This window comes from Lissotriton helveticus, chromosome 3_1, assembly GCF_964261635.1.
Source record: "Lissotriton helveticus chromosome 3_1, aLisHel1.1, whole genome shotgun sequence".
Taxonomy (NCBI): domain Eukaryota; kingdom Metazoa; phylum Chordata; class Amphibia; order Caudata; family Salamandridae; genus Lissotriton; species Lissotriton helveticus.
In genome coordinates this window covers 981,509,430-981,537,003 of record NC_136061.1, presented here as the reverse complement: position 1 = coordinate 981,537,003, position 27,574 = coordinate 981,509,430, and the positions used below count along the sequence as shown (strand labels likewise).

The 27,574-nt window shown below is 44.0% G+C and overlaps 1 protein-coding gene across 6 annotated transcripts in view; it reads left to right on the top strand.

Annotated features, from left to right (window-relative positions):
* PCNT (pericentrin) overlaps positions 1-27,574 on the top strand; it is a 1,333,356-nt gene that overhangs the window by 260,651 nt on the left and 1,045,131 nt on the right. For all 6 annotated transcript variants that reach the window (XM_078681435.1, XM_078681433.1, XM_078681434.1 and 3 more), the window contains 3 exons: positions 9,063-9,309; positions 9,812-9,896; positions 15,272-15,488. In XM_078681435.1, coding sequence (XP_078537561.1) covers positions 9,063-9,309; positions 9,812-9,896; positions 15,272-15,488 — 549 coding nt within the window. The remainder of the gene's footprint in view (positions 1-9,062; positions 9,310-9,811; positions 9,897-15,271; positions 15,489-27,574) is intronic.

Genomic DNA, 27,574 nt, shown 5'->3' with positions numbered 1-27,574 from the left:
ACTACTCATTTGTTGGCTCATACTTACACTGGAGGATCCGATTCTAGTAACCCTCATAAAATGAGATGAGGTGTCTAGCGGATACCAGTCTTCAATTCATAAAGACCCAGATGATGAAGTTCCGCCAATGGGTGGGCTGATGGGCATTTTTCTCCACTGTTTTCACTGTCTTCACTCTTCTCCTGAGGTACTGTGTGTTTTTTACTGTTTTTCAGGTCTTGGTAATATGTTCGGTTGAGTCCTGTACAGGCACTACTATTGAGTGTTTAGTATAAGATTTTGAAAGACCCTTGGTATCCTTCGTGTGTGTGGTAATTGTCTAGTTGGGGGACAGGATACTAGTCGGTCTATAAACACTCATTCCCCTTAGACCCTCCTCAATTTTGTTTTCAAGGCTACTATAGTTTCGCCAATACCCAAGGAGGCACGGTATGTTCACGCATCAGTCTATGCGTTCCGCATTGTCTGCACTATCGGTTTGTCGCTGTATTGTCATCTTATCTAGTCCGTCCCGCCGAGCTGTTTCACAAGGCAGCCATCCCGCATCTAGAGCCCTCCCCCCCCCCCCTCAAATACATTCTTGGTTTGATAGGTGGGTTCTGGGTAGGGTGTGCTAAATCTGTCCATTTTTTTCGTCGTCGTGTCACTAAGACGTTTTAACTTATTCCTTTTTTAGATTAGGATCTTAAATATAGTGATTGCTTTACCTAAAAAGTGGTTAATCTGCACCCATAGTAAATTTACACCAAAAGGTAGTTCTACTTTTTGTCCTTAACAGACATTAGCAGTAGTAGGCTTCGAAAGCTGTGCAAGTCTCGAGTTTCCAGGCATACTATTGACAATCGGACTGGCAATCTGGCAATCAGTCAAGCACAAGGTTTTGCGAATAATGCTTGCAAATAGTCTAACCAGTGACAATTGTTCGAGATAGCATTCCAAATCATCCTGTTTCGCCCATTCGTCCCCTCTTGACATACTTAATTTAAATGAGTACTTAACCTGTTCATCATGGAAATAGTCCATCCTGAACCTTGGCCGTCTTACTTCTCCGCCCCACTGCTTTTTTTTGTTGGGAGATTTGAGATTCACACCCCCTACATTTCAGTAACTTAGCTATGCTCCTGTATTGTTCAGAAATATTAGTTCAGGTCAGTTCAACAAAGCTTTATTTCGTTATGAAATATCTTAAAAAGCACAACACACTTAAAAATACATATCTTTCAGGGAATAATCAGATAAAAAGGTTGAAACTAGCAATCATTTTTACAATACAATAGTAAAAGAGTATTAAACCAAGAATCAGCTTTGATGAAAGTTTCAATACAATAACCATCATTAAAATACATTAGTAAAAAGCTTAATTAAAAATCTAGATCCAATGACATCTTTCCTGAGGACTAGCAATGCCAATTCATCGTAAGGCTTTCGATCTTAGCAGCCAGGCCCATTAGCCACCCCACATGCTAGCGTAGTATTTGCATCCGACTGAAGAATTCTGAGGGCTGTTAAATGGTTCTTTGTCTCGAACTGTCGACAGACAGGTCTTAACCATTTCATTCTCGGTTTAAGATCAGCTGGACATACAAAGAAGAAGTGCGGGATGGTTTCAACTACCCCTGCGCAAAATGGGCAATCAGCAGACGTTTGGTTGCGAGGTTTCCACTTGTTTGTACGTTCGTGGACGGGGAGAGTTCCTACTCTAAACTGAATGAAAAGAGCCCTATCTCTAGGTTTCTGGATACAATCCAGGTAGGGCTCGAGGCGAGGCACTATCTTGTGCTGGCGAAACTCATCAGTCAGTCTGCCCTGGTTGGGATCTCTATGAGCCTGATTGTCAATCCATGCCCAATAAAGTCCCTTAATTGCTGTTTTTTGACAACGGGGCCCCTGACTCCCATAGAGGATTAAGGCCAGTGGCCAAAAGAAGTCTTTTGATGTTAGCTAACCAGGCTATCTTATAAGATCCCTGGAGATTCATTACTTCCTTTAGTCCATCGGCATAGCTAGATAGCTCTGGGGTACGCCAAAGGCGACCCCAGTAAAGAAGAGGGCGTAAGCCAATTAGATCCTTAATTGAGCGACGGCCCAGGTCGCTCAAGAGGGGTTTACTAGGGGTTCCCCTGGGAAGTGAAACAAGCTCCCTAAAAAACTTGTTTTCTGCTGTCACAAGGGCATCTACATTATTGAAGCCCCAGAGCTCGGCTCCATATAATGCACAGCCTATTGCTTTTGCGGCATAGATCTCCAGAGTGGGGGCAATAGGTCTGGAGATTGAGGCTTGGTGCTCTCTCCCAATAACACCCATAACCCGCTTATGGCTTAAGGCCATTTTTTCGATGTGCGGCTGCCATTTTAAATTGTCCGCAATTCTAATCCCCAGATAATCAAAGACTTTAACACGCTCCAAGGACTCCCCGTCGAGCGTGGAATTGACCCATCTGCTCGGACTAAAGTAAAGGAGCTTTGTTTTGGTGGTGTTAATTACTAGGCCCCTCAAATTGCAGAACAGACAGAACCGATCAAGCAGCTTCTGTAGACCTACCGGAGTTTTCGATACCAACAGCGTATCGTCCGCAAATAGTAGTGTGGGGACCTTGACCCCAGCCAGGACAGGGGCATCTGCATTGATTTCTGATAGAAAGGAGACAACCCCCTTTACAAACAGCGAAAAAAGGGTTGGGGCCAGGACGCATCCTTGGCGAACACCTCTGTTCACAGGGATTTTGTCTGTTTTTTTAGACCTGGGAACCCCGCCTGATCCGTGCATAGTTACCGTCATGCATGCGGGCCAGAAGGTTCAGAATAGGAGGGGGGAAACCCCATATGCCGCAAGACCGACCAAAGACGCTTGCGAGGAACCAAGTCAAAGGCAGTCTTTAAGTCTATAAATGCCAGATAAAGGCCGCCCTTGCCGATGGTTACAAACTTCCAGTGCAGTAGTACCAGCCTAAAAGCCTGGTCAATTGTGCTCGTACAAGGCCTAAACCCCGCCTGGTATTGCGATCTGTTGTTATTCTCTTCCGCCCACAGAAGGATCCTCTCCAGTAGAACCCTACCAACCACCTTCTGACCAGCGTCAATAAGACTTATTGGGCGGTAGTTGGCAGGGCTCTCCCTGGGGCCCTTTTTATAGATGGGGATCACCTCTGCCCCTTTCCAAGAACTTGGTACTGGTGAGCCCTCTAGGAGTGCATTAATCAGTAATACAAAAAAGGTGGCCCTTTGGTCGACATTAGCTCGGAACAGATCGCCTGGTATTTCATCCTGTCCCGGAGCCTTAGCGGATACAATTTTGTTTATGGCCGCCACCACCTCGTTTTTCCCTACAGGGTCAAAAGAAACTGATGGGCTCAGCGTAAATGCCGTTGGATGACCAGAGTGCCCACTACTCTCTAAGGCCTCGTCCCCTGCATACAGTCTACAGAAATGTTCGAACCACTCCCTGTCGGTGATATGATTGGGAATTTGGTCCGGATCACAACCATTAGATTTCCTTACCAAAGCCCAAAAGAGTTCGCTATTCTTAGACTGACTAGCTGTTTTCAAGCTGGCCCAATGGTTTTCCTCCCATACACTTTTTGCTTCTGAAATGGCTTGCCTATACTGATGTCGTGCAAGGCGTACCTCAGTAGGATTTTGAGTTTTAATGGCAAGCATTAAGGTGGACTTTTTCCTCTTGCAGTTCTTATTAAACCAATGCTCTACTCGTTTCCTGTTCATGGGATACTGTTTTGGGGCCTGGGTCTCCAGAAAGAGAGAGCCTATCAAGTCGATAGTTTTAGTGTAAAAAATTATCTCCGCCCCAGGAGATCCCACCACATTCGTACAAGCTACAGAAAGTTTGGAAGTCTGATTGCTTATAATCTCCTCCAGGGCTTTAATTTTCTGATCATTCAGAGAGAATTTTTGCCATTTCATAAACCTTTTACAGTTAGAGGGGATTATTGCCTCTGTAAGCATCTGAGGTCTAGTACCAGTCTGATGCTCCGTTTTTTGTAACAATTCCCGCATGCAAAGTGACAATGGATTATGATCGCTATGAATAGATGGAATAATTGACATATCGATCACATATTTCCATAACCTTTTGTCCACCAAAATGTAGTCTATTCTGCTTGGACAGGACACCCTATTAAACGTATTGGCTCCCAGAAAATCCGAGGGCGTACGCCCATTAACAGCTTTTAAACCATGTTCCAACGTTAATGCATTTAATTGCAAGACAATCGGCGACCATTTCTTCACTGGCTGGATCTGCAAAAGCGGTATGCCCCATCTAACATCATCATCCTCTATTCCTAGATCATCATTTACTACCAAGGGTTCAAAAGTACAGTTAAAATCACCAGCGATCAAATATAGATTGTCAGTGGGGCAAGATGTCAGTATCTCAGACAAAATGGAAATAGTTGGGGATTTTGACCCCCCTTGCAAGCCTCTGACATAAATGTTAAAAGTTCCAAAATAACACTGTCCTTTGAGTCCTTAATAGTCAGTCTCAAAAGATCCGGTGAAACATTCGGATGGTGAACAATTTTGCAGTTGAGTGCGGCTTTAACCCATATTATCAGCCCACCAGATGGACGACCGCGCCCAGAAGAGATAGCTGGAACATGAAAACAACAAAAACCGGGCTTATACAATGGCTCAAGACTCCATGTTTCCTGGAATATGCACAGATCATAATTGTCAATGAAAATATTCCAGTCCGGTAGGGATAAGTTTTTACACAAACCCGCTATATTCCACGAGACGATTTTGAGGTTCCTAGAGGAGTCGCTACAGGAGATTGTCCCAACGCTGGGGGGAATGAGGCCTAAATCATTATCAGACTCAACCCCCTGACTAGTTGAAACTGAGACTGGTAGTTACGGGGCTAAAGGCTGCCGAGGCCCAGAGGGAGTAGTACAGCTAGTTCTTAATGGGGCAATTGGAAAAGAGGGAGCCCTTGCTTGTACTTGGAGTCAATCAACACTCTAGACCACTAAACCGGTTGTGACAGAAGGTTGGGTTCAGGGTTGACAAGGGCTCAAGCCGACCCCCAGTGAACGATCTCCTCCCATTCCGCTGTAATAATGACCAGCCATCACCTGTAGGTCAAGTGTAACCCGGGGGGTAAAAATAGGACAAAGGGAGGGAAACAATGGAAGCACCAGAGATAAATTGTTTCCAGCTACAGATGTGTCCCACTGTCCTGGGATCTTTAAAATTAAACAGGACATAGTCCCCCCTGATGCCCTTAACCGAGTGATCCACCCAGGAAACCCTTTGCACCATAAGTATTTTATTTAAGATGAACTCCGGTAAGGGTCTGTGTTTGTTTAGCCAATCGATCACCTTGTTCCTTAGGGACAAGAAAGATTCTTGCTTGTCCTTCCTCAGAGCCGGCAACCCAGCCAAAACTACCAGATATGGGCTTACTTCTGGTGGTAGGTCGATGTTAATCCCCCCCCTCCCACCCCCTGCCCCAACAGTCCCCTTGGGAACCCCATCACCCTCCTTCGATTGTACTATAGTACTTAGGCTTGATGTTGCGGCTGTACTTGGTGCTGGTGCCTTTACTATGGGAGCGGTTGCAGCCTGCTTCTCTTGAATCGGAGCTGGCGGAATAGTTAGAACAGCTGCATTCCCCCCAGATCGCATCTCATTTGGGGGAGCTGCTGCCACAGCAGTAACCACCTTTTCCATGCAATCGGCAATTCCCGATGACATGGACTCGATCTTGCTTAGCTTTTGTTCAATTCTAGATAGCCTGTCCTCTACTGGACAATGAAGGAGATTAAATAGTTCGCCTATCTTGGCCAGTAGAGGATCCTCCGTTTACACCCCACTCTCTGGGCTCCTAGCTCCGCCCTCAGCCTGGGATACCAACCCCAGAGGTACTTCTCTATGTGTATGTACAATTGCCTGAGTGGTTGTGGAAGCCTGCCCCATTTCAGCCGTTAGGGTTCCCTTGCATTTGGGCAGCTTCTACTTTTTACATTTCGAGGCAATGGCCAGCCCCTGCTTGTACTTTGGAATAGCCCCTTGACGTCTTTCACGGAGTTGCCTGGTACTATGCTCCTTAGGAGGGCTACCGACACCTAATACTTTGGGAGAAGGTAACAATAGCAGATCAGAGGCCGTAGACTGGTTTCCTATAGAAGAATTGTCCAGATTGCGGACTGCCAAGCCAGTAGATGGAGATTCTGGGATCACAAGTGCACCAATAGTACATAATGGGGCATGATAGTCTGGAGTCCTTGCATTAGCAATGTGCCCCATAGATGATCTCCTAGCAAGTGCCAAGTCCTGGGAGACCCGCCTCTCCATCAATGAAATACTCTCATCAATCGCAGTATTAACCTTGGTTATAAACTGGTCCATGGATCCAATTAGGTTAACACTTGGCGCCTTGAGCCTACCATCCTTCTGAGCCATTGCAGTATAATCAAGGAGGTGAAATTAATTTAAAACTTACAATGGAGTCCTCGGGTTTGGAGAGGTAAGGGGGGTGGCCCGTCCTGTCCTTTTCTGGTCTTTAACGGGCTTAAACAGGCCCGCCCTTGGCCCGGGCTTCGCCCGGCTTGTCCCGCGCTCGTCCTGCGACGCGGTGGTACTCGCTGTTAAATGCGCCTCCTGACGCTCTCGTCGCGTCTCAGGTGCGGTAGATTGTGGCGTCCGGTGGCGTCTGGCCAAGGATTTGCTGGCAAGGTATGGTACCCCCCTGCGCTGTCTCAAAAAAGGGTCCTCAGGCTTCTATGTAGCAGCGTTAAGCTTCCCCACCACTCTGCCGGGGTACTCGCTGTTAAATGCGCCTCCTGGCGCTCTCGTCGCGTCTCAGGTGCGCGCCGTCGCTAGTGCTGCCGAGAGATGTAGTCCCGAGGCGGCGGCGCGGTAAATTGTGGCTCCGGTGGCGTCTGGCCAAGGATTTGCTGGCAAGGTATGGTACCCCCCCTGTGCTGTCTCAAAAAAGGGTCCTCAGGCTTCTATGTAGCAGCGTTAAGCTTCCCTCCGAAATATTAGGATTCTGGAGGAGTAGTAAGACCTGGTTTTTGAGCTGCTTGCAAGTGGGAGTCTGTCTTTGTGATTTAGTATCAAAGCGACAGGGGTTCATAGAAGAGCTGCATAGGGTCCCCTGTGCAAAGAAATACAGGGTTTACTGTTGATCATAACGTTTACCACTGGTGCCCAGGGATTTAACCTTTCTGGTGACCTCAAAACTAAGTACCAAGTTAACACCTTTAGCTATTGACATCCACGGTAGCAATATCAAGGGGTCAAGAATCACTCGGGAAGGTGATGTGAACTCATGTTTCTGGTTGAAATGTGGGAATGTAAGTTGGGTGATAAATATCTCCAACCCTGCAGCACAGTTGCTCGGTGCCACTAGTCTTTACCCAGAACTATTTTCTTCAATGGTGGTATCCTGATCTCCAGCATTCCAGAGGCCTCCATATTAGGATGACCTCCTCTAATATGTATGGAAAAATTCTGTGCCTTAGCCAACTTTCAACCGCCTGTCCTCGTAGTTCTAACAATATAATTTACAGAATTGTACATTCAACCGAGCGACTGACGTAAAGGTGGTATAAGGTCCTTCTGTGCATTTATCTTAAGCATTCAAGTGGAGGAAGATATGTCTGGAGATGCAGATGAACCCCCAAACATGGATGAAAAATGTAGGTGAGATTGATCTTACTAACCATATCTAAGTTGTATGAAGGTAAAGGGCAAGATCCACCAACGAAATAAGAGGTGGGCTTGAACAAGATATTGCACAACAATCCTCTTTGTGAATTTGTTTGTGGAAATAGCTTACTTTGAGGATAAAGATTCTCTAGGTCACATTTAGTGGAGTCTGCCATAGAAAAGTGCTGGGAGATTGTTTTGAATGTGCTCAATGAAGATAGGAGTTTGGACGTTGCTTGAGGTCTTGCCTCTGGCATCTGACTGCTGGAAATGTTGCCCTGTGGAATAAAAGGAGGTTGCATATAGTTTCTAGAAACATGGAATAAAACAAAGAAGACTGTTTATACATCCTAATTATGTCCAGCTGGTTGCATATATTTTATATAATTATTTATTTGCATGTAGACTTGATGCCCTGTGCCATTTAATTTACTTTGTGTTATAGCCTGATGCCCTGTGCCATTTAATTTACTTTGTGTCATAGCCTAAGAGGAACTTCTGAATCATCCATCCAACAAGTCCATCATGGCTGAATAACGTTTTAAAGCTAAAGCTTTACTGGAAAACCAAGAACATATGCTGCTGCGCTTGAGTGATGGTTGTAGCCTGAAACAACATAAAGCTGACCAGTGGCTTAAACTGTGTTTCTTACCTTGACCTAGTATACATCATCAAAACCTGTTACTTTTTTTTTTTTTTAAACAAACTTTATTGCCTTTTCCATGTTGCACAGTATATCCGCTGACCGCGGCACAAATAAACACAAAGCAGACTCATTTTAATGCAACCCACCGCACATCCTGCATGGTCTTACAGTCAAGATTCCTGACTTTATTAGGCGCGTTCTCGATTAGTGCCGCTTCTGCATACAATCTTGAAGGTTCCCCCTCCCTTCTTCCCTTCCCCAACAAACAACTGATCTCTCCTCCATCTCCCAACTACATCTATTGAGCCCAGATGGGCGCCTCCCCTGTACTTGAGGTGTGCGTGATGATGTTTTGCTGGAGCCTCCTTGTCGTATCCCAGTCTTCTCCGGTTTAGTTCTAGGATATGTCCCTATCTCTCTGGATCCGTGGTGCTATCCCGTTCTAACCTGGCCCCTGGGTGTTCTCTATTCGAAGTGGTCTCTCAGGAGTAGAAGCCTCTTTAGGTCTTCCACCAAACCTTCCCACGGTCTAGCTCGTTCATCAAAACCTGTTACTTAATGTATTTAGACCACAGGTTCTTCAAAGTCTCTTTCTCATAGTTCAATCCTTTTCAAAGCTACCCCACATTTGCTGAAGATTGTGAGTATGTAGAAGCCTTGACAAGGGTATTGGTTTATTGGAAATAATTAGTAACTTTTTAATTTTAACAGGCGAGTTATTTCACCATCTCTTATCTCTCTTCAGAATTGAAGGAGCAGCTACTGGCCCGCACATCTCATGTGGCAGAAATTGAGCGAGTCAAGCAGGACTTTGAGATTCAACGGCAACAGTTGAAGAGAGCCCATGAGACAGAGCTGGAGCAACTTAGGATCTACTTCGAGCAGAAGTTGAGGGGCACAGAAGAGAATTACAGGGAGGAGCTTACTCTCCTGCACCAGCGACTGCGAGAAGTGAATGATGATACAATCAAAGAAGGGGCTACTGACCTTAGGTGCCAAAAACTGTTCCCATCCATATCTTTTCTAAACTGTATAATCTTTTTATCTCCCAGGACACACACCCTCTCAAAGCTTATTCCAATTGCTTGTTGAAGTAGGCACAACATTGAATGTTTTTTTTGTTTGGAAGGGCTGTTGATCATCAAATCAATTGCACATTTTGATCCTGTGCAGTCCACAAAATCATGAATATATATTTAATCAGAAATTATTCCTAAAAAAAATGATCCCCAAAACCTATTCTTATCAGAAACTCTGCTCCTTTAAAGGACATGACGATCAGAGAGCATACCTTGGTATGTATTAGCTGGGCACAAGTACATCTTAATGGTGTGACCCAGCATGTGCTGTACCTCTTCTAACTGCATGGAGGGTAGTGCCTTTACAATGCTACACATATTTGAATTCGTCATCTGATTTTTAAATGTTAGAAAGTGCTATATCCCATTGCTAGAAAATCCAGTGTTTGGTTTTTATTTTGTCATCTTTCCACAGTTCCTCCGTTCTTGTGGATGAGGCATCCGACAACCGGAATCATGAACTCTTGGAACAGCTCACACAGCAGCTTGAGCAGCACAGGGTATGTCCTTATGATAGTATTGCCAAACATTGAAGCTTGCAAGGGTTTGCATGATATAATTTCAAAAAAACAGGAAGCAAAAGAATTGTATATATTGGACTATGGTAGTCTCCATTGTGCAGTTATGGGTCAATCAAACTTTCCATTGAAAAGGCATTTTTGTTTTCCTATAACCTGGCCCCCATTAATTTATGTCAACTAAGGCCCTGCTTGCAATTTACGTGCAGTTCCATGCAGGGGAATGAAGTTGAGAGGTGGGTTAAAAAATAATGCTTGTTCCTATTTTAGCTCTCCTAAGAAATTTTGCTCGCTCCTACAGCCAAAACCACTGATTTATAACTAACTTGGCATAAATGTAGAACGTTGCTTAAAAAGTATGCTATCTAGTGTTTGATCTGGATGTGTGGAAGTTGTTTTTCTTCAAAGAAGTCTTGAGTCACAAGCTGTAGTGACTCCTCTTGGTAATAGTGCATTTGCAGCTACTCCCTTGTTGGATTGTTTTCAGTTGGCTGCCTGGTTCGGACGTGTGTGCTTGTGCTGTGGATCCAGACTGTTACAGTTCTCTTTGCGGTTCCTCTTACTCTCGAACCCTCGTCGGTATTGTTTCATTCGTGCTTTACCACTCAGCTTATTGAGGAAAGCTTCTTTGCTCCTTGAGTCGACGCGCTTCCTCCTCTGCCTCTAAAGAGATTCTCCCTGCGGGGCCATTGTATTCACTCTCTGCCAGGTTCTTCAGAGAATGCCCTGCTGGTGATGGAACGGACACCCTTACCTTTCTGCCCTTGATGCCACGGACTGACTTGCATCAGGTCTGTAATCTGTGTCTGTCACCGGAACACTAAGAAGCGGATTGCAAGGCCTGTCACTATTTTCGCTCAAAGAAAATCGTGGAAGACTGTAGAACATGTCTGCTCGAAATGCAGCAGAGTAGAATTGAGGACACTCCTTACATCTTTGTCCATGAAGATATTGGTGAAGAGGACGAACCACACTGCAAAGCTTCCACAGTGAAGGAAGAGGTGTTCTCCGTTGGGGGCAATTCCGACTCCGAAGTTGGCTTCACGATGATGGATCAGACACCAGCTCCACAGTCCGTGAGTATGGTACCCCCGTCCTTCACCTCTCTGAAAATTCTAAAATTGCACAGCCCATTGATCAAGGTCCGTCCTGAGCAACTGATTCCGATGCTCTGCACAGAAAGCCCAGCCGAAGACTCCGTCGTCAACTACTGTGGTGCCCAGCTGTCCATCTGTGCTAATTTGACCATCGACATCCACTGTTTCGACACAGAGTAGAACTTCGTGTTGAAAAAGAAGCACGGCTTGAATCCAAAAGCTTTGAAGCCTGCTTCTAACCACATACTAGCATATCTGTCGAGCCTATCCTCCATTAACTACCAGAAAAGCTGGGTTCTCAAAAGAAGCAGATCCACATTCAACCTTACACCGGATGTATCCTTAAAAGCCTTCAGCTCTGTTTCCCCCCACCATTGAAAAGGCAGCTCTTTCTAAGATGCACTTAACTCACCCAAACCACCTCAAAGGAAGAAAATGAACAAAGCCACTCGTCCTTTGCGTTGTCAACTGCAGCCACCACCACCCCCCACCAGACTCACCATCTCTACCACAATCTGTTTGAAATCCCCTAGATCTCTCACCTCCGGGATCCCTTGGTAATGGTTGAGGTGAACACAATACTAAGGATGACACCTTTGGGACACCACCACACACTGACCCCTGGGATGAATATTATAATGACTCCGCCCTCCCCGGGCACTGATCTGAATTTATATCCCACCCATCCCCTCCTGACTATTCCATTGCGTATCAGGAGCTAATCGGTAGGGCTGCTACCTTTCATGATGTCCAGCTCCATAAGGAACTTTTAGAGGATTTCCTCTTTGGGACCCTTTCATCTACCCCTAGGGCCACTCAATACTTAGCCATGATAAAAGGCATGTTACGCCACACTGAGGATATTTTTCAAAGACCCTGTTATTGCTAGAATCTCTCGCTCTCTAGCTCCATATGCCTTAGGGGACAAGTACCACTAGACTATCTAGTGATAGCTACTGCTCATAAGCGTGATAATTCACAAGCTAGCGGAGACGCCCTGCTGCCTTACAAAGGGAGCAAGCACATTGATGCGGCGGGGAGAAGCAGTGCGGCAGAATCTGAAAACCGTAGGCGTATTGCCAACTCAATGGGTTTACTTGCTCGCTGTCACCGTGTGCACTGGGACGAAATGGAGGAGCTCCTAACATGTCCCAGAAAAGCAGAGGAAAAGAAGACAAGAACTTGTCTCAGAGGGCAAGCTCTTAGGTTGTGCCCTAGACTCTGCTGACACTGCAGCTAGAGGCATCAATACAAGCATCTTGCTTCGATGCCATGCATGACTGCTTATTACGAAATTCAAACCAGAAGTACATTAGAATCTACTTAATGTACCCGTCAACAAAGAGCATCTCTTTGTCCCCCAAGTTGATGAGGCCCGACTGACAGGGCCAGACTGGCCGTTGCGGGCACCAGGCATTTCCCCGGTGGGCCGCTAGGGTGGGGGCTGGTTTTGTTACCAGGGGCCGGCAATGTCGAGCCGGCGTGAGGTACCAGTAGGAGCAGACCTTGTAAGCTGACTCTGCTTCTGCTGTATTATGGGCTCTGTGGTGTGCTCTGTAGTGAATGTTTCCCCATTCCTTGTCCGATGGGGCTCTTCCTCCCAGCATAACTGACCCTTAGTGTGCCCCCTGTCTGTCCCCCAGCCAGCATTGTGTACAGTTCTGATATCAAGTGTTTATCTTTTTTTGCTTATTAGCCGTATCTCAAACTGGGCCGTTAGACCTACAACAGGTAGGATGGAGAGGTGACTCAGTGCCGCAGTTGGAGAAAATGAAATTCATCAGATTTGGGTAAATCGCAATCTACACGTAGTTGTAAAAAGGGAATTATGCAAGCCTCATCAAACAGCGAGCCGACCCGTTTGCAGCACGCCACGCTCCATTTCTGGAAGATTTCTGAATTACAGTCTGATGGAAAGTCCAGGTTGTCCACTATTTGGGTTAGCGGTGAGGGAAATGTTGTCAGGCCCCTATTTAGCACTACGGCGTCCCAAACTTTTAGTGTTGCAGCCGTAATTGATGAGTAGAGACCCCAGGGCCTCATTTTACGTGGTAGCCAGGCCTCCCTCCATATATTCACACCAGCCGCTGCTTGATCCATGAAGGTCCAGTACTTTTCGGTGAGCGGACGATTCCACTCAAATACATCTGAGGTGTGAGGCCTGAAGATACCTATGCACCAGTGGGAGGCCCACCCTCTCGTTTGGGCCGCGTCATTAGGGACATGGGTAGTCGCGACTTCTTCCCACCCTAGATAAAGTTATTGATAGCCAGCTGCAGAACATGCATTGCTTTTGGGGGTGGGACGAAGGGTAGATTCTGGACGTTATACAGAATCCTCGACAGTACTGTCATTTTCACCGCTACGATGTGCCCAAACCAAGCCAGTTTAAGCTTCGACCACCTGCCTAGAGACTTCGTCGTTGGATCCACCAATGCAGAGTAGTTCAACCCCAACGTCTATAACAGCATAGGAGCCAGAAGAATGCCCAAATAGGTTATTGGCTGTGTGGCCCAATGCAATGGAAACCTCTCACGCAGAAGTTCCATGTGTGCTTTGGTGGAGGAAATGTTAAGAATCTGGGATTTGCTTAGATGTACCTTAAAGCCCAAAATCCCTCCTAAGGTCTGTCACCTTTTCGAATTTTAGGTTCCCCCTTTTCCCCCTGACCCATTGAAATGAAAATATAGTACAAATATTGAGGTAATCTCCGGTAAAGGTTAAATACCTAATCTGAATATGGCTTGACTAGTCATTCGGCACGGAGTGTCTGCTTGAGTTCATGTGAAGGATCTGGTAACATACCGTTTATTCTTTTCATAATCCATATTAGTCTGCTCTGTATTTGGTGCAGTGAATTTTGCACAGCAGCTGAATCTTAACTACCATGAGAATTTAGATTACAGTTGAGCATTAGTTACTTCTGTGAAGAGATTGACCCCAGTTTCATAAGTCTTCCATACTTCTAAGACTTCTCTATTGCATTAGGGTTCTTTCAAAATAGATACATGCTTCTTGGATGGGTCCTTTCATTTTCTTAACCTAGATAGTTCAGACATCCAGGTTGCACAGGGTTTCTAGTGATTGCACAGGGTTTGTGTTGGGTTAGTGGTTGAGGGACAGGGCTTCTTTTCATCACCGGGTTTGAAAGCTGTCTGGATTTTAATTTAGTTATCTCGCTTTTGTCTTGAGTCTTTATGTGCCCATGATGCGCAGAGATATTTAACAGCTTTCATGGTTGGTGGCATTGTCTCTACGACAGAGGTATATGTTCTTTTCAGTGTCTGTCTGACTTGATCACTTCGATCCAGATCTAAAACTAAAATTGAGAGATGGCTAGTCTTCTGTACTTCAGGGACAGCACATAAGGTCCTCCAGAGGGAAGAGGATATTTTTGATCCTTTTATTATTTGTTTTTATTCTAAATAGACCTCCCTTCGCAATTCATTTAATAAATCACATCGAAATGATGGTTATTTTAGCCAAGCTTTTCCTTGATGTTTTCCTAAACTGTGTGTGTTCCAGTGGCTGTCTGTTTGGGAATCTAACCAACTTGATGGAAATTGAAGAGAGTCATGGTCAAGGAATAGGATGAAGATTCCATTAATGTTGGTCTTCCTAGAGCTAAGTTCGCTCCTGTTAACACCAGCCATACCTGCACCCATCACCTCTCATCTGACTAGACCAGTCCTTTAGCTGTCTGTGTGCATAAAGGAAGCTTAGAGAGACGCCATTATGCACTGGGGAACGAGGACTCTGCATGTGTATGTGCAAAAGAAATGAATACATATTCCTCAAACATTTAAGTGACCAATTCCTATTCAACTAATAGCATTCACAAACGTTGTCTCTGTGAAGTCAATCAGCAAACTATTTCAGACGTTTTATACAAACTAGTAAAGCTTTTCAGATATTCGGCGTGCTTTACTGTCATTTTCATAATTTCTATAACTCTTAGTTATTTGTGCAGTGGTTTTGATAAAATGCAATTTGCATTGAATGCTAATGTTTTGCCATTTGCCGGACAACCTAATTGGAAATTGTTTAACATGATCTTCTTAACCTGAGCATTTCTCCAAGTAATGAACAGCTTTAATCCTTTCTCAACTGGTTTACAAAACAGGGCCCTTTATTCCAGGTTGTTCGAGTATGTGGTTACACAGGACTGCTAGTAGTTTTTAAGCAATTTAATATCTATATTGTTTAGGCATACCTTTTTAAAAGTGAAATTTGAAGTTTTCTTAATGCTTTTGTCTCTAGGAAGAGTTGAATTTTGTGCGCCTTCAGGCTGAAGAGCAGCACTGTCGGGAACTTGAGTATGTGAAATCCTCACTGGCTCTGCAGTATAAAGAGAACCTTCTCAATTTGAAGCTCGAACTCTCCGACCAATGTATATCTGAGATTGAAACACTGAAAAAAAAGCAATGTCTTGAACTGGAGCAACTGCGAGCTCAACTCTCTGGCCAGCACATCCAAGGTTTGTGACCATGTACAGTACCTGTGTGTAGTTTGTAAGTTTTCATACAATTATACTTTGACTTGTGCATTGGTCAAGAAAGGGAGCATAGTGTCTTTCTATCCAGTGTTCTGACTGTTCCAGTACTCAGACTTTGTGGGTTAGGGAGCAGTTAACTTGGAAAAACAGAACTGTTTTGAGCATCTTACTGAAGCCCTTTCTCGGAAATGACTGCAGAATGCTTGTTATCTTTGCACCTGTCTGCCATGGGAGAAGTGTACACTGTTAACATTACTGCAGTGGTAAATTGAGGGATGGTACTGAAATAATCTTAATGCTAGCTTTACGAAACATGTATATAATATATGGTATTAACTAGAAAGATAAAGTTTAATTTGGTGTGCATTTAAAAATACGATGTCAGATGCATTGGTCGTTAAAAAATACATAGTTGTTACTTATACTAAATGTAATATTATTGTTGTCTGTCCTTGAAATACTGCTGCCAGTGATTTGATGTGAGGTGGGTTTGGGGAATAGAATCTGTTGATGGAAGTACTGGCCTAACAGTAGACAACAATGCACTTTTTCCTTGTTCTACCTTTGTAGAGCCTATCCACAGTTCTTTATTTAAGTCATTCATAAGCAGTAAAGTATGAGTAAGCATTTTAAACAGAAACTTTGTGTAAACAAGCCACAGAACATAGGACAGTAAACATGTATAGTAGAGTGAAGTTTTGAGAGAAGATGGGGGTAAAAGATCATTCCTAGAACAATAACAGGGTGACCTTATTTATACCTAATCCAGTTTACTCATGGCAAACTACATGGCGGACTAAAGAGATAATTAAGTTAGGTCAGCAATTGTTCTCCTGAAGAAGGCTCCTCTACTCGCACATCAAGCTGTTCCCTCTCTCGATTTAGCCTCTTCGCCCACCACATCACGATAACATTCAACTCCTCTCCTGGCCTCCATACCACCCTCTCTACTGTGCACTCCTTTGTCTTTTATGCAGGTCTTTGAACTCCTCTTCTCAACCTTGTCAATCGATAAAATATCTCCTTTCTACCTAGCTGTATCCTACTATAACCACTCAGTTGCTGTCTCTCGCCCACCATTCACCGCATGCAGACAAGTCTTACTGTGCACACCTATCCTTGTACTGTATTCAGTTGGCTTGTAGCTACATTTGATATATATATTCACTGAAAAAACCATAGGTTTCACACCAGTTATAGTTAGCTGAACATTTTTGTCATACAAAACCATTGAAATTCCCACGTTATAGTTAGTTTGACTCACTATAACTCGCGCGCCTGCAATCCACTGCTGATGATGTCACATATTAAATCATTGATGACATGGTCAGTGACATCACTGATGACATCTCAAATGACATCACTGATGACATCATCCATGTGATAATACGATGCACCTCCTCACACTCTAATCTAACCTTTGATACACCCAGTGTTAAATACAAACTACCATTCCTGAAATTGACACACCAATACCCGTAACTACATACACACTCACTGATTCCTAGGTCTACACACACATCCACTCATTCACCCATACAATCACTCATACATACAGTCACTCATCAATAGAACACTATCATATCCACTCATACACCTATACAGACACTCACACGCTGACACTCATCCACAAAGTTACTCACACACCTAGTCAGTTATGCAAAGAATCAATCACACTCCCATTTCCTCAACTACACAGTTATACACACTAAACCTTACTTATTCAAACATATACTAACACATACTCACTCTCTTTTACAATCACTGATACAAGTACACATTGATCCATACAGTCACTTACGCAATCACAGGCTCTCATGTTTAGTCCTTTATATATGCCAACTCTCACATGCACTGTGTTTTACATATGCACTTACTTGGACATGGAGCACTGAGATAGCTATTCACTCACCAACACACCCATGCAGATAGTCAACCACCCATACAGCTCTTTCCACATGCATCGTTGAACACATATACCAAGTGAATCAACTGCTCACACATATATGCACAGTCACACACCTCCCAGCCACCCACATACACACTCACCCTCACATACAAATACTTGGAAAACCAATCAATAACCCATATAGCCACTCATATAGCTACTGATCAACACATGCAGCCGCTTACACAACAGACATAATGATGCACACATTCAGACAGTTTAGTCACTAACCCATGCATTCAGTAAGACACATTTAATCTCCCACTCTTACAGTCAGTCATACACCTACTAAATCCATTATCCAAACACTTATACATACACTCCTTCTACAATATGTTAAACACATTTTTAATTTTCAGGAACACACATTTACTGGATGATGTCATCAGTGATGTCATCAGTGATGTCATCAGTGATGTCATCAGTGATGTCATCTGAGATGTCATCAGTGATGTCATCAGTGATGTCATTTGAGATGTCATCAGTGATGTCACTGACCATGTCATGAATGATATAATATGTGACATCATCAGCAGTGGATTGCGGGCGCGCGAGTTATAGTGAGTCCAACTAACTATAACGTGGGAATTTCAATGGTTTTGTTTGAGTAAAATGTTCAGCTAACTATAACTGGTGTGAAACCTATGGTTTTTTCAGTGAATTTCAAAGGTTTTTTTAAATGCTAATTCCTAACTATAACGTTTTGTAAAACCTATGGTTTTTTTCAGTGAATTTCATAGTTTTTTTAAAAGCTAATTCCTTTGTATATCGACTTTGTAACCTACGATTTTTTTTTTATTAGCTGTTTTTTACAACAATTAATTATATATTTTTAAAAAAAATTATTATTTGTTCAATGTATATATATATTTTTTAATCATTTTTTCCTGGTGCGCCTAGGGTGCGCGCACCGGTAAGCTCTCCTGAGAGCGCTATTTCTGCGTTCATAAAAAAAAACATGTATTTAAACTAAATAATAATGCAAGACATTCAGTACCATACTTATAAAAGTAGTATTTTTGATTTTCCGAATTAAAATGATTTTACATTTCCGTAAAGCGACCAAAATGTCACTCGGGCACGCTGCGTAAGCGCCCCCGGAAGCGCCTACGTTCGCGCCACGTAAGCGCCCCCGGAAGCGCTCTGGTGCGCGCAGCGTAAGCGCGTCAAGTCATGTGACCTTAAAATAACACTTTTCATTGGTTGCTAACAGTTTTTTTTACAAAGAATGAAATCCCCACCCATTTCCTTCACTTCTCCTTTTACTTTTGTGACTGCAAGACCTGTCTTTTTGCTGCTTAATCTTTGTTGGATTATCATGGCTGCCAGAGCATCCAGCAGCAGTGATGACACAGAAGGATTTATAGATGAAGAGGTTCCTCAGCCTAGAGTTAAGGAGCATTTTATCTGGAAATTCTTTTATATACCTGAGGGACGTAAAAGTAAATGCTCCAAAGGTGGAATGCAAGTTCTGCCACACTGTACTTTCCAGAGGAGACCCCACAAGGAAGTACAGTTTTGGTAATTCTACCATGATTCGCCACGTGCAGAGAAGGCATCCCCAGAACTATGCCCGGGAGAGTGTCAGGGCTCTGGCACGAGAGGCTCCCAGGGATGGTGCCTCTACTTCAACCGGAGGACCAACTACATCGGTGAGGGGGCGACCAGAAGAGCTGATCCCTAATATTCAGCCTGCTTTTAATGAAGGCATAATTAAATGCAGATAATGTAATCAGCTACTTCGTTATGGGGAACAAAGTGTTATGCTCATGGCTCGAGCATTAGAGAACCACCGCTGCCGTACCCAGCCCTAATTTTGATTATAATTTTTTGCTCCTTTTGAGCAGTTTCCCATTCCCTGTTTTTGTTTTTGTTCAAAAAAAGAAGAAAAAAAAGTTCTTTTCAGAACTACCTCTAATTCTCATCAAAGAGCTGTATTCTTAAAAAAATGAAAAAGAGTAACTGGAGTGCAGTGAGAGAGGAGAGGAAAATGAGTGAGAAAGCAAAGAAAGGGACGAGAGGGGAAGGGAAGTTACGTAGGGGGACTGGAAGAAGGTGAGTGTGGGGAAGGAGAGTGAACATGGGGAATGTGGATAAGTGAAGAAAATGTAGTAAAAGAACGGGGGGTGGAAGGGTAAGAAAAGAGCAGTGATGTTTAGGAAAGAGTGGAGATACAGACTGGATAAATTGAGTGTGAGACAAGGTGAGTAAGGCAGTGAAGAAACAGAGAAAGAAAAAGTAAGAGTAGAAGACTGAAGGCCTCATTTATGAGGCCATGTGTCACTTTTACGCCGCTGGTGCATCACTTTTTGTGATGCACCAGTACTGTAAAAAATGCACCTTGTTGAGTCATATTTACAAAGTGACGCATCTAGGTAGATGCGTCACTTTGTAAACCCCTGCGCCACATTGTACCTGCGCCAGGTGTAATGTATGCAAAGGGGGCGTATTGACGCAAGGAAGGGTCGTAGAAGTGACGCAGTGAAATCTATGAGATTTCACTGCGTCACTTTTAGGACACCGTTGCGTCAAAATCTTGCGCCTGCCTCACAGCAGGCGTAAGACTGACGCAGGCCCTTTCACATGGGGCTTGCCCCATGTGAAAGGATGCATTGCTGGAGTTGCGTCACTTTTGTGACACACTCCAGCAGTGCATCACTTTTGCGCTTACAGATACGTCAGAAATACTAACGTATCTGTAACTCCTTGCGACATAATGCGCCATACATTAAATATGACGCATGAGTAGAAGACTGAAGGCCTCATTTATGAGGCCATGCGTCACTTTTACGCCGCCGGTGCGTCACTTTTTGTGACGCACCAGTGGTGTAAAAAATGCACCTTGTTGAGTCATATTTACAAAGTGACGCATCTAGGTAGATGCGTCACTTTGTAAACCCCTGTGCCACATTGTACCTGCGCCAGGTGTAATGTATGCAAAGGGGGCGTATTGACGCAAGGAAGGGTCGTAGAAGTGACACAGTGAAATCTATGTGATTTCACTGCGTCACTTTTAGGACACCGTTGCGTCAAAATCTTGCGCCTGCCTCACAGCAGGCGTAAGACTGACGCAGGCCCTTTCACATGGGGCTTGCCCCATGTGAAAGGATGCATTGCTGGAGTTGCGTCACTTTTGTGACACACTCCAGCAATGCGTCACTTTTGCCCTTACGGATACGTCAGAAATACTGACGTATCTGTAACTCCTTGCGACATGATGCGTCATACATTAAATATGACGCATCAGGAATGTCGCAAGGAGAGCGCACTGAGAAGTGATGCATCGCTGCTTTCACGCATCGATGCGTCATTTCTCATAAATGAGGCCCTGAGGGAGCGTTTTTTTACACTGTTTTTTCCGTGGTGCGCTCAGGGTGCGCGTACCGGAGCGCGCACCTGGGAGCGCACCCAGCGCTTACCCCGTGAAGAAAAAAAAAGTTTTTTTGCCCTTAAGAATCTTTCTAGGCCCCCCTCAGAAAACCTAGGGGGTCAGGGGGTGTCTACTCTGCCCCCTTTTAATTATTTCCCCCTTTCTTTTCCACCTCTTGTGTCTCGATTCTACCGAGACACAAGATGGCGGACTCTCCGGACTGTTTAGAATGTTGACAGACACCCGACAGCCAATCAGCTTTCCGCTCGCGCTCTCCCGTAGCGCGCCAGATGCGCTCCCCGGTACGCGCACCTGTGAGCGCTCGGAGAGCGCTTATAGATATGTGTTTTTGAAGTTAATTTAAAAAAAAAACACTGGAGCAATTTTCAGCAAATATAGCAAAGGCACATCTGCGTACCAGTCCCTACAATTTTGCCAAGTTTGGCGTAATTTCGTTCAGCGGGTCGGGCTGTAGACTTGTCAGACCGTCCTATAGAAATTAACATGGGGAAAACACGTTTTGGGACCCCCTTTTTTCTCAGCCCCCACTTCACGAATCCCCCCGAAACTTTCAGGGAAGGAGCGCAGTGGAGCTGGCCAAAATTTTGGACAATTACACACAAATTCCTCAAGCGGCGCCAGAGTTATTCCCAATAGAATGTTGCAGATTTCCTATGGTAGCCAATCCTAACTATAACTACCTACTGGCGACCGCCAGTAGGATATATATATATATATATATATATATATATATATATATATATATATATATATATATATATATATATATATATATATATATATATATATAACGCTCCAATTCCTCTCAATCTTCTGCGAAAGGACAAAACAGCACTCGGAGAGCAAATATGTCAAACACGCTGATATTTATTACGCGGAAGGGGCACACACAGACGCGTTTCGGCGTGCTGCCTTCGTCAGTGTGTGTGTATATATATATATATATATATATATATATATATATATATATATATATATATATATATTCACTGAAAAAACCATAGGTTATACACCATATATAGTTAGGAATTAGCATTTAAAAAACCTTATTTTACTCACACAAAACCATTGAAATTCCATATATAGTTAGTTGCACTAACTATATATCGCGCACCCGCAATCCACTGCTGATCATGTCACATATTACATCATTCATGACCTGATGACATCTCAAATGACATCACTGATGAGATCACTGATGACATCATCCAGTGACTGTGTGTTTCTGTAAAGTTTAAATATGTTTTACATATTGAAGAATGAGTAGATGTATAAGTGTCTGGACGAAGGATTTAGTAGGTGCATGACTGAATGTATGAGTGAGTGATTAAATGTGTCTCACTGAGTGCATGGGTTAGTGACTAAACTGTCTTAATTTGTGCATCATTATGTCTGTTGTTCTGTAAACTGCTGCATGTGTTGATCAGTAGCTATATGATTAACTATATGGGTTATTGATTGATTGTCCAAGTATTTGTATAGGAGACTGAGTGTGTGTGTGGCTGGCTGGGAGGTGTGTGACTCTGTGCAGATCAATGTGTACTTGTATCAATGATTGTATAAGAAAGTAAGTATGTGTTAGTATATGTTTGAAAATGTAAGGTGCTCTATGTTTAACTGTATAGACAAGAAAATGGAAGTGTGATTGATTCTTTACAGGACTGACTAGGTGTGTGAGTAACTCCATGGATGAGTGGCAGAGTGTAAGTGTCTGTATAGGTGTATGAGTGCATATGATAGTGTTGTAAAGATGAGTGATTGTATGTATGAATGATTGTATGGGTGAATGAGTGAATGTGTGTGTAGACGTAGGAATCAGTGAGTACGTATGTAGTAACTAGTATTGGTGTGTCAATGGTTTCAAAAATTATACTCTGTATTTAACACTGGGTGAAACAGAGGTTATATTAAAACGTGAGGAGATGCATTGTATTGTCACATGAATGATATCATCAGTGATGTGGTCATTGATGTCAAATGAGATGTCATCAGTGATGTCATCAGTGATGTCATTTGAGATGTCATCAGTGATGTCACTGACCATGTCATGAATGATGTAATATGTGACATGATCAGCAGTGGATTGCGGGTGCGCGATATATAGTTAGTGCAACTAACTATATATGGAATTTCAATGGTTTTGTGTGAGTAAAATAAGGTTTTTTAAATGCTAATTCCTAACTATATATGGTCTATAACCTATGGTTTTTTCAGTGAATTTTCAAGGTTTTGTAAATGCGAATTCCTAACTATATATGGTCTATAACCTATGGTTTTTTCAGTGAATTTCAATGGTTTTTTAATAGCAAATATCATAAGCTGTCGAATGTCAAGTACGTGGTAAGTAAAAACATTTTCGTGTTTATGCACACTGATCTGCTTTGAATGCTGCCCCCCACCCCTCATTTCTATTAGGAGTACTCTCTCTTTGCAGATAGTGAAGGGTAGTTAACGCAGCCCTTTGCCCCCTTTGTAATCCGTCGTGCCTGCTTCTCTCTCCATTTGATTGATTGTTCTCTTTGGTTCATTCTCTATTTACAAACAAGCACAGAGTCGCAATACTCTGTTTAGTCTTTGCAGATAGCGAAAAATCGTGTAAAAAAACAAAAGGAATCGAGCAAAATCAGTAGGCCACTAATGGGATCTCTTTTTGACCTCGCTAAAATAGAAACATTAGGAACAACCTGTTGAAAATAGCAATGCGTATGTACATAAGCGGCGTTCATTTGTGTTCACAGTACCCCTTGTTGATTGTTTGAATCGAGCATTGAATTGTTCGAAGTTAATTCTCTTAAGGATCTTCTCTGCCTGCAAACGAGTAAGAATAGGAATATTCTCTCTCCCTTTGCAGATAGTGAAGGGTAGGTAACGCAAGCCTTTAACACGTCGTACCTATTTCATTCCTCATTGATTGATTGATTGTCCTGACATTGACTGTTTGGGAATTAGTTCGTTTTGGAGGTATTCCCTGTTTGCAAATAAACGTAGGAAAATCTTTGCAAGTAGTGAAAGGGTACGTAATGCGGACCTTTCTCCCCCGTTGTAATCTGTCATGCCTATCTACTCCCCACTGATTGATGCACCTGTTTCACCCGGACCATTTACTCGAGATACGTCATCTGGCCCGACCAGAGAGCACCCCTAGTGAAAAGGACATATGCAATAATAACGAAGTGATCACTGTATCCTGTTAACAGAAACTTTAGCATGAAACAACCTGGAAAGAAAAGAATAGGAAAACGAAAATCAGTAGGCCACTGATGAACATGAACTTTTATTAAACAACGAACAAAGTAACGATAACATAACGTAATGATAAAACCTATTAATGTCCTAGAAACAAGAAAACGTTAAAATATGCCAGTGGTGAGAGACCAGAAAAACAGTAAGAGAAACCAAATCACCCCTCGCTGTCCCACCGCCTGCCACGCCAAAAAAATCGATAGACTAGGGAAAATGCAAGTCAGTAGAACATCCGCCCCCACTCTGGAAACTTCCAAGGTGGGGCAGGGTTCCGACTACGCCCAGCCGGGAGCAGCCCATATAAGGCAGGTCCTGCTGCCACGCCTCGGCCAGGAGATCCTAACGTAGGGTGTAGCCGGAGGAGAGGCCGAGGCCAGCGGGACCCGGCCAGGGGATTGCCTTTACAACGCTGAACAGTTGCAGGGGGGGGGGGAATGTCTCCTCGACCCTCCCCTCTCTCTCCCAGTCCGGCCGCGGTGGCCCTTGAGAGTTGCAGGTAGTCCCGCCACATGCTCTTCCGGTCCGGCCACCAACGGTCGGGGGGCCGAGGCCGACGGGATCCGGCTGCAGCCGATAAACCAAGAAACCCGTTCATGGGGCCAGAGCCAGGGGCGTCCGGCCGACATCTACCGGAAGCCCGGCCCGAAGACGGACGGGACACTTCTTCTTTCTTGAATAATGGCTGCGACAACACTGGGGGGGGATGTCTTGCACATGCCTCCGACCCCCCCCCCCCCCCCTCGTCCTCATCGCCTGGTCCGGCCATAACAAATCTCAAGCGAGACGCCGTGGGGTGCACTGGGAGGGAGAGACGGTGCGAACAGGCCTCTCCCGCCTCCCCAGGTGGAGGCTTCCCAGCTGCACCCTCAGCGCTCCAGGTGCCCGGAAAAGGGTTCTTCCACTGTGGCCATGCTGCAACGTCTCGCCCGGCAGGGTGGAGCCCGTCCGCTCATGTGACCCCGCGATCGCCGGTAGCTGCCGAACTCTCAAAATGGCGGTCGACCTGGCAAGAGCGGGCCCAGCATAAAGAAATGGCCCGGTCACTGGTTGACTGGTAGTCCTCCACAACCTTGAAGATTCTAGAGGAGCCGCGGGAGTCTCCGACCCCCGATGGGGAATGACTGCCATGATCGCCCGTGGAGTGACGAAACTGTATCCGCGGGACGTCGGCGCTCCCATGCTGGCGCCAGCCTCACTTTGAATTACTAGAATCCTGCAGACCTCACTTCCGGTGAAAGCACAGTGTGACCCGGTAGGAAAAATTATTGCACCCCCTCCCCTTTTTGACTGATAGTTCAAACCACCGATCCTTTCCTTTGCCCTTTTAACGGAACTTTGGACTGCCTCCCCCTCTTTTACATTTTCTAGAGAAAACAAAACATTAACCACTACATTAGCATAGCAGTTGACACCAGAACTGTTTTCAAATTGAAAACCAACAACATCTTCAACAGAATCCTTATTGTTTCTGCTGTGACCCTGCTACAGCACAGGCATTGTCCCCAGCAGTAATTCTGCAATGCCGGTAAGAATAGCTGTGGTGCCTACTGGACTCACTCACCCCCGCGGCGCCCCACGCCGTTATTTGCTGGGCGGCAACTTACTAGACATCACCTTCGTGCCATCTAGATTTCAGCGCGTTCTGCTGCCTTGGAACTATTCGCACAACAGACCGCTACTGACAAGAATATTTCATTATTGGTGCTGTCAATTTCAATAAATCTATTGGATAATTCAAAAGAAATTGCCACGGTCTCTTCGTTGTTTAAATGTTTTTACTGTTTTTGTTTTGTTGTATATATTTATATGTTATTAAAGTTTTATATTCCTACTACTTTGTTGGAGTGCTATATATTTTTAATGTGACACATAATTGTAAAAACTTTGATGTACAAAGAGTCATTCCTGGAATCTTCCGCTTCAGGCTCGGTCCCCTCCCCAATCACAATACAGGATGGTTTTCAGATAGTAGGAACACGTGTGGTGTGACGGATCTCATCGGGTGTGGGCCTTGATCTACTATAACTCCTTTGAAGAGGGGTGATTCTTTACAGCTGGGGCCATAAACTACATCTGCAGGGCTAGCTGATAGCCTGGACAATCGGACACAGAGGAAGAGGAGTGTCAGAGGGTGCGGTAGTGAATAGGGCGAAAGGGAGGTGTCGGGCGGGCACAAAGTGTGATTCTCAGGGAAGAGCAGCGCAGATGGGGGGAGGTTTATTGCCCATGCATAAGACAGAGAGCGGTGGTGACCAGTGCCTGGGGAAGATGCTTGCGTGGGTGAGGAGCCATGCTACGAATCGACAGCGTGCAGAGAGTGGGTCTGGTCAAGACATCTAAAATGGCTGCCGTGCACGACAAAAGTGTGGCATTTCAAAAAAGGCAAGATGGCGCAGACAATGTTTTTCAACACTTCCTCATTTCCTTCGAATCGAACGTTAACAGACGTTGGGGCATATTACCAAAGTTAAGCGATATTTATCGCTAACGATGCTTACCAACGAATTTTTTACCACTAAGCATCGTCAGAAATTATCGAAGATAAACCTTGCTATTATCAAGGTTTATCGCAAATGCGATAATAAACGGCCGCAATGCATGAATATCGCTAAAAACTCAGCGATATTCATGCATTACCGAGCTAATGCTCTTAGCCATGTTATCCACCTCCCATTGGATAACATGGCTAAGAACTGCTCAGGGCAGGTGTTACTTTTTGGAGATATTCGCGCTTAGCGCGAATATCTCCAAAAGTTGGTAATAGGAGATAGATATCTTGCATGTTGTAATGCAAGTTATTGTGGTATATGGAACTCGTACCATAATCTCTCAGGAAAGCAGAAACTGATCCTTTTGGGACCGCCTAAAAAGGCCTAGGGGGTGAGGAGTACTCTACTTTGCCCCCTTTTCACGTTCCGAACTATTTTATTTTACTCTCTTCTGTAATTACACAAAATAGCAGCGATAAGATGCATCGGAGACACACAGTGAGAGAAAGGAGGCCGGAGATGAAGAAGAGATGTCAAATACACATTGGAGATAATATAGTGGCAGAAGGGAAGTAAATATGAGTAAACTTACCATGTAACATAAAAATGTTGCACTCTATACTATAAGTCTCATTTTATACTACAATCACTTCGCTACAACCTCATAAATTAAAAATAAAAATGAATAATGTCTCAAACAATTTTTGATTTCTAAATATAAATTTATTCTTCAGAATTTTCTAAATTTGAAAGAACTAGTAACATGTCCTCATCAGCAATGTCCTCATGAAAAGTCTCCAATGATGATTCTTGTAACTCTATGGTCTCCAAACACTCGATAAATTCGCCATCAAGAGATTGATCAAAAAAATCATTCAAGTCATCTCCTCCTTGTGACAATATTTCATTATTGGTGCTGTCAATTTCAATCAATGTAGTGGAATCATTCAAGTCATCTCCTCGTGACAATATTTCATTATTGGTGCTCTCAATTTCA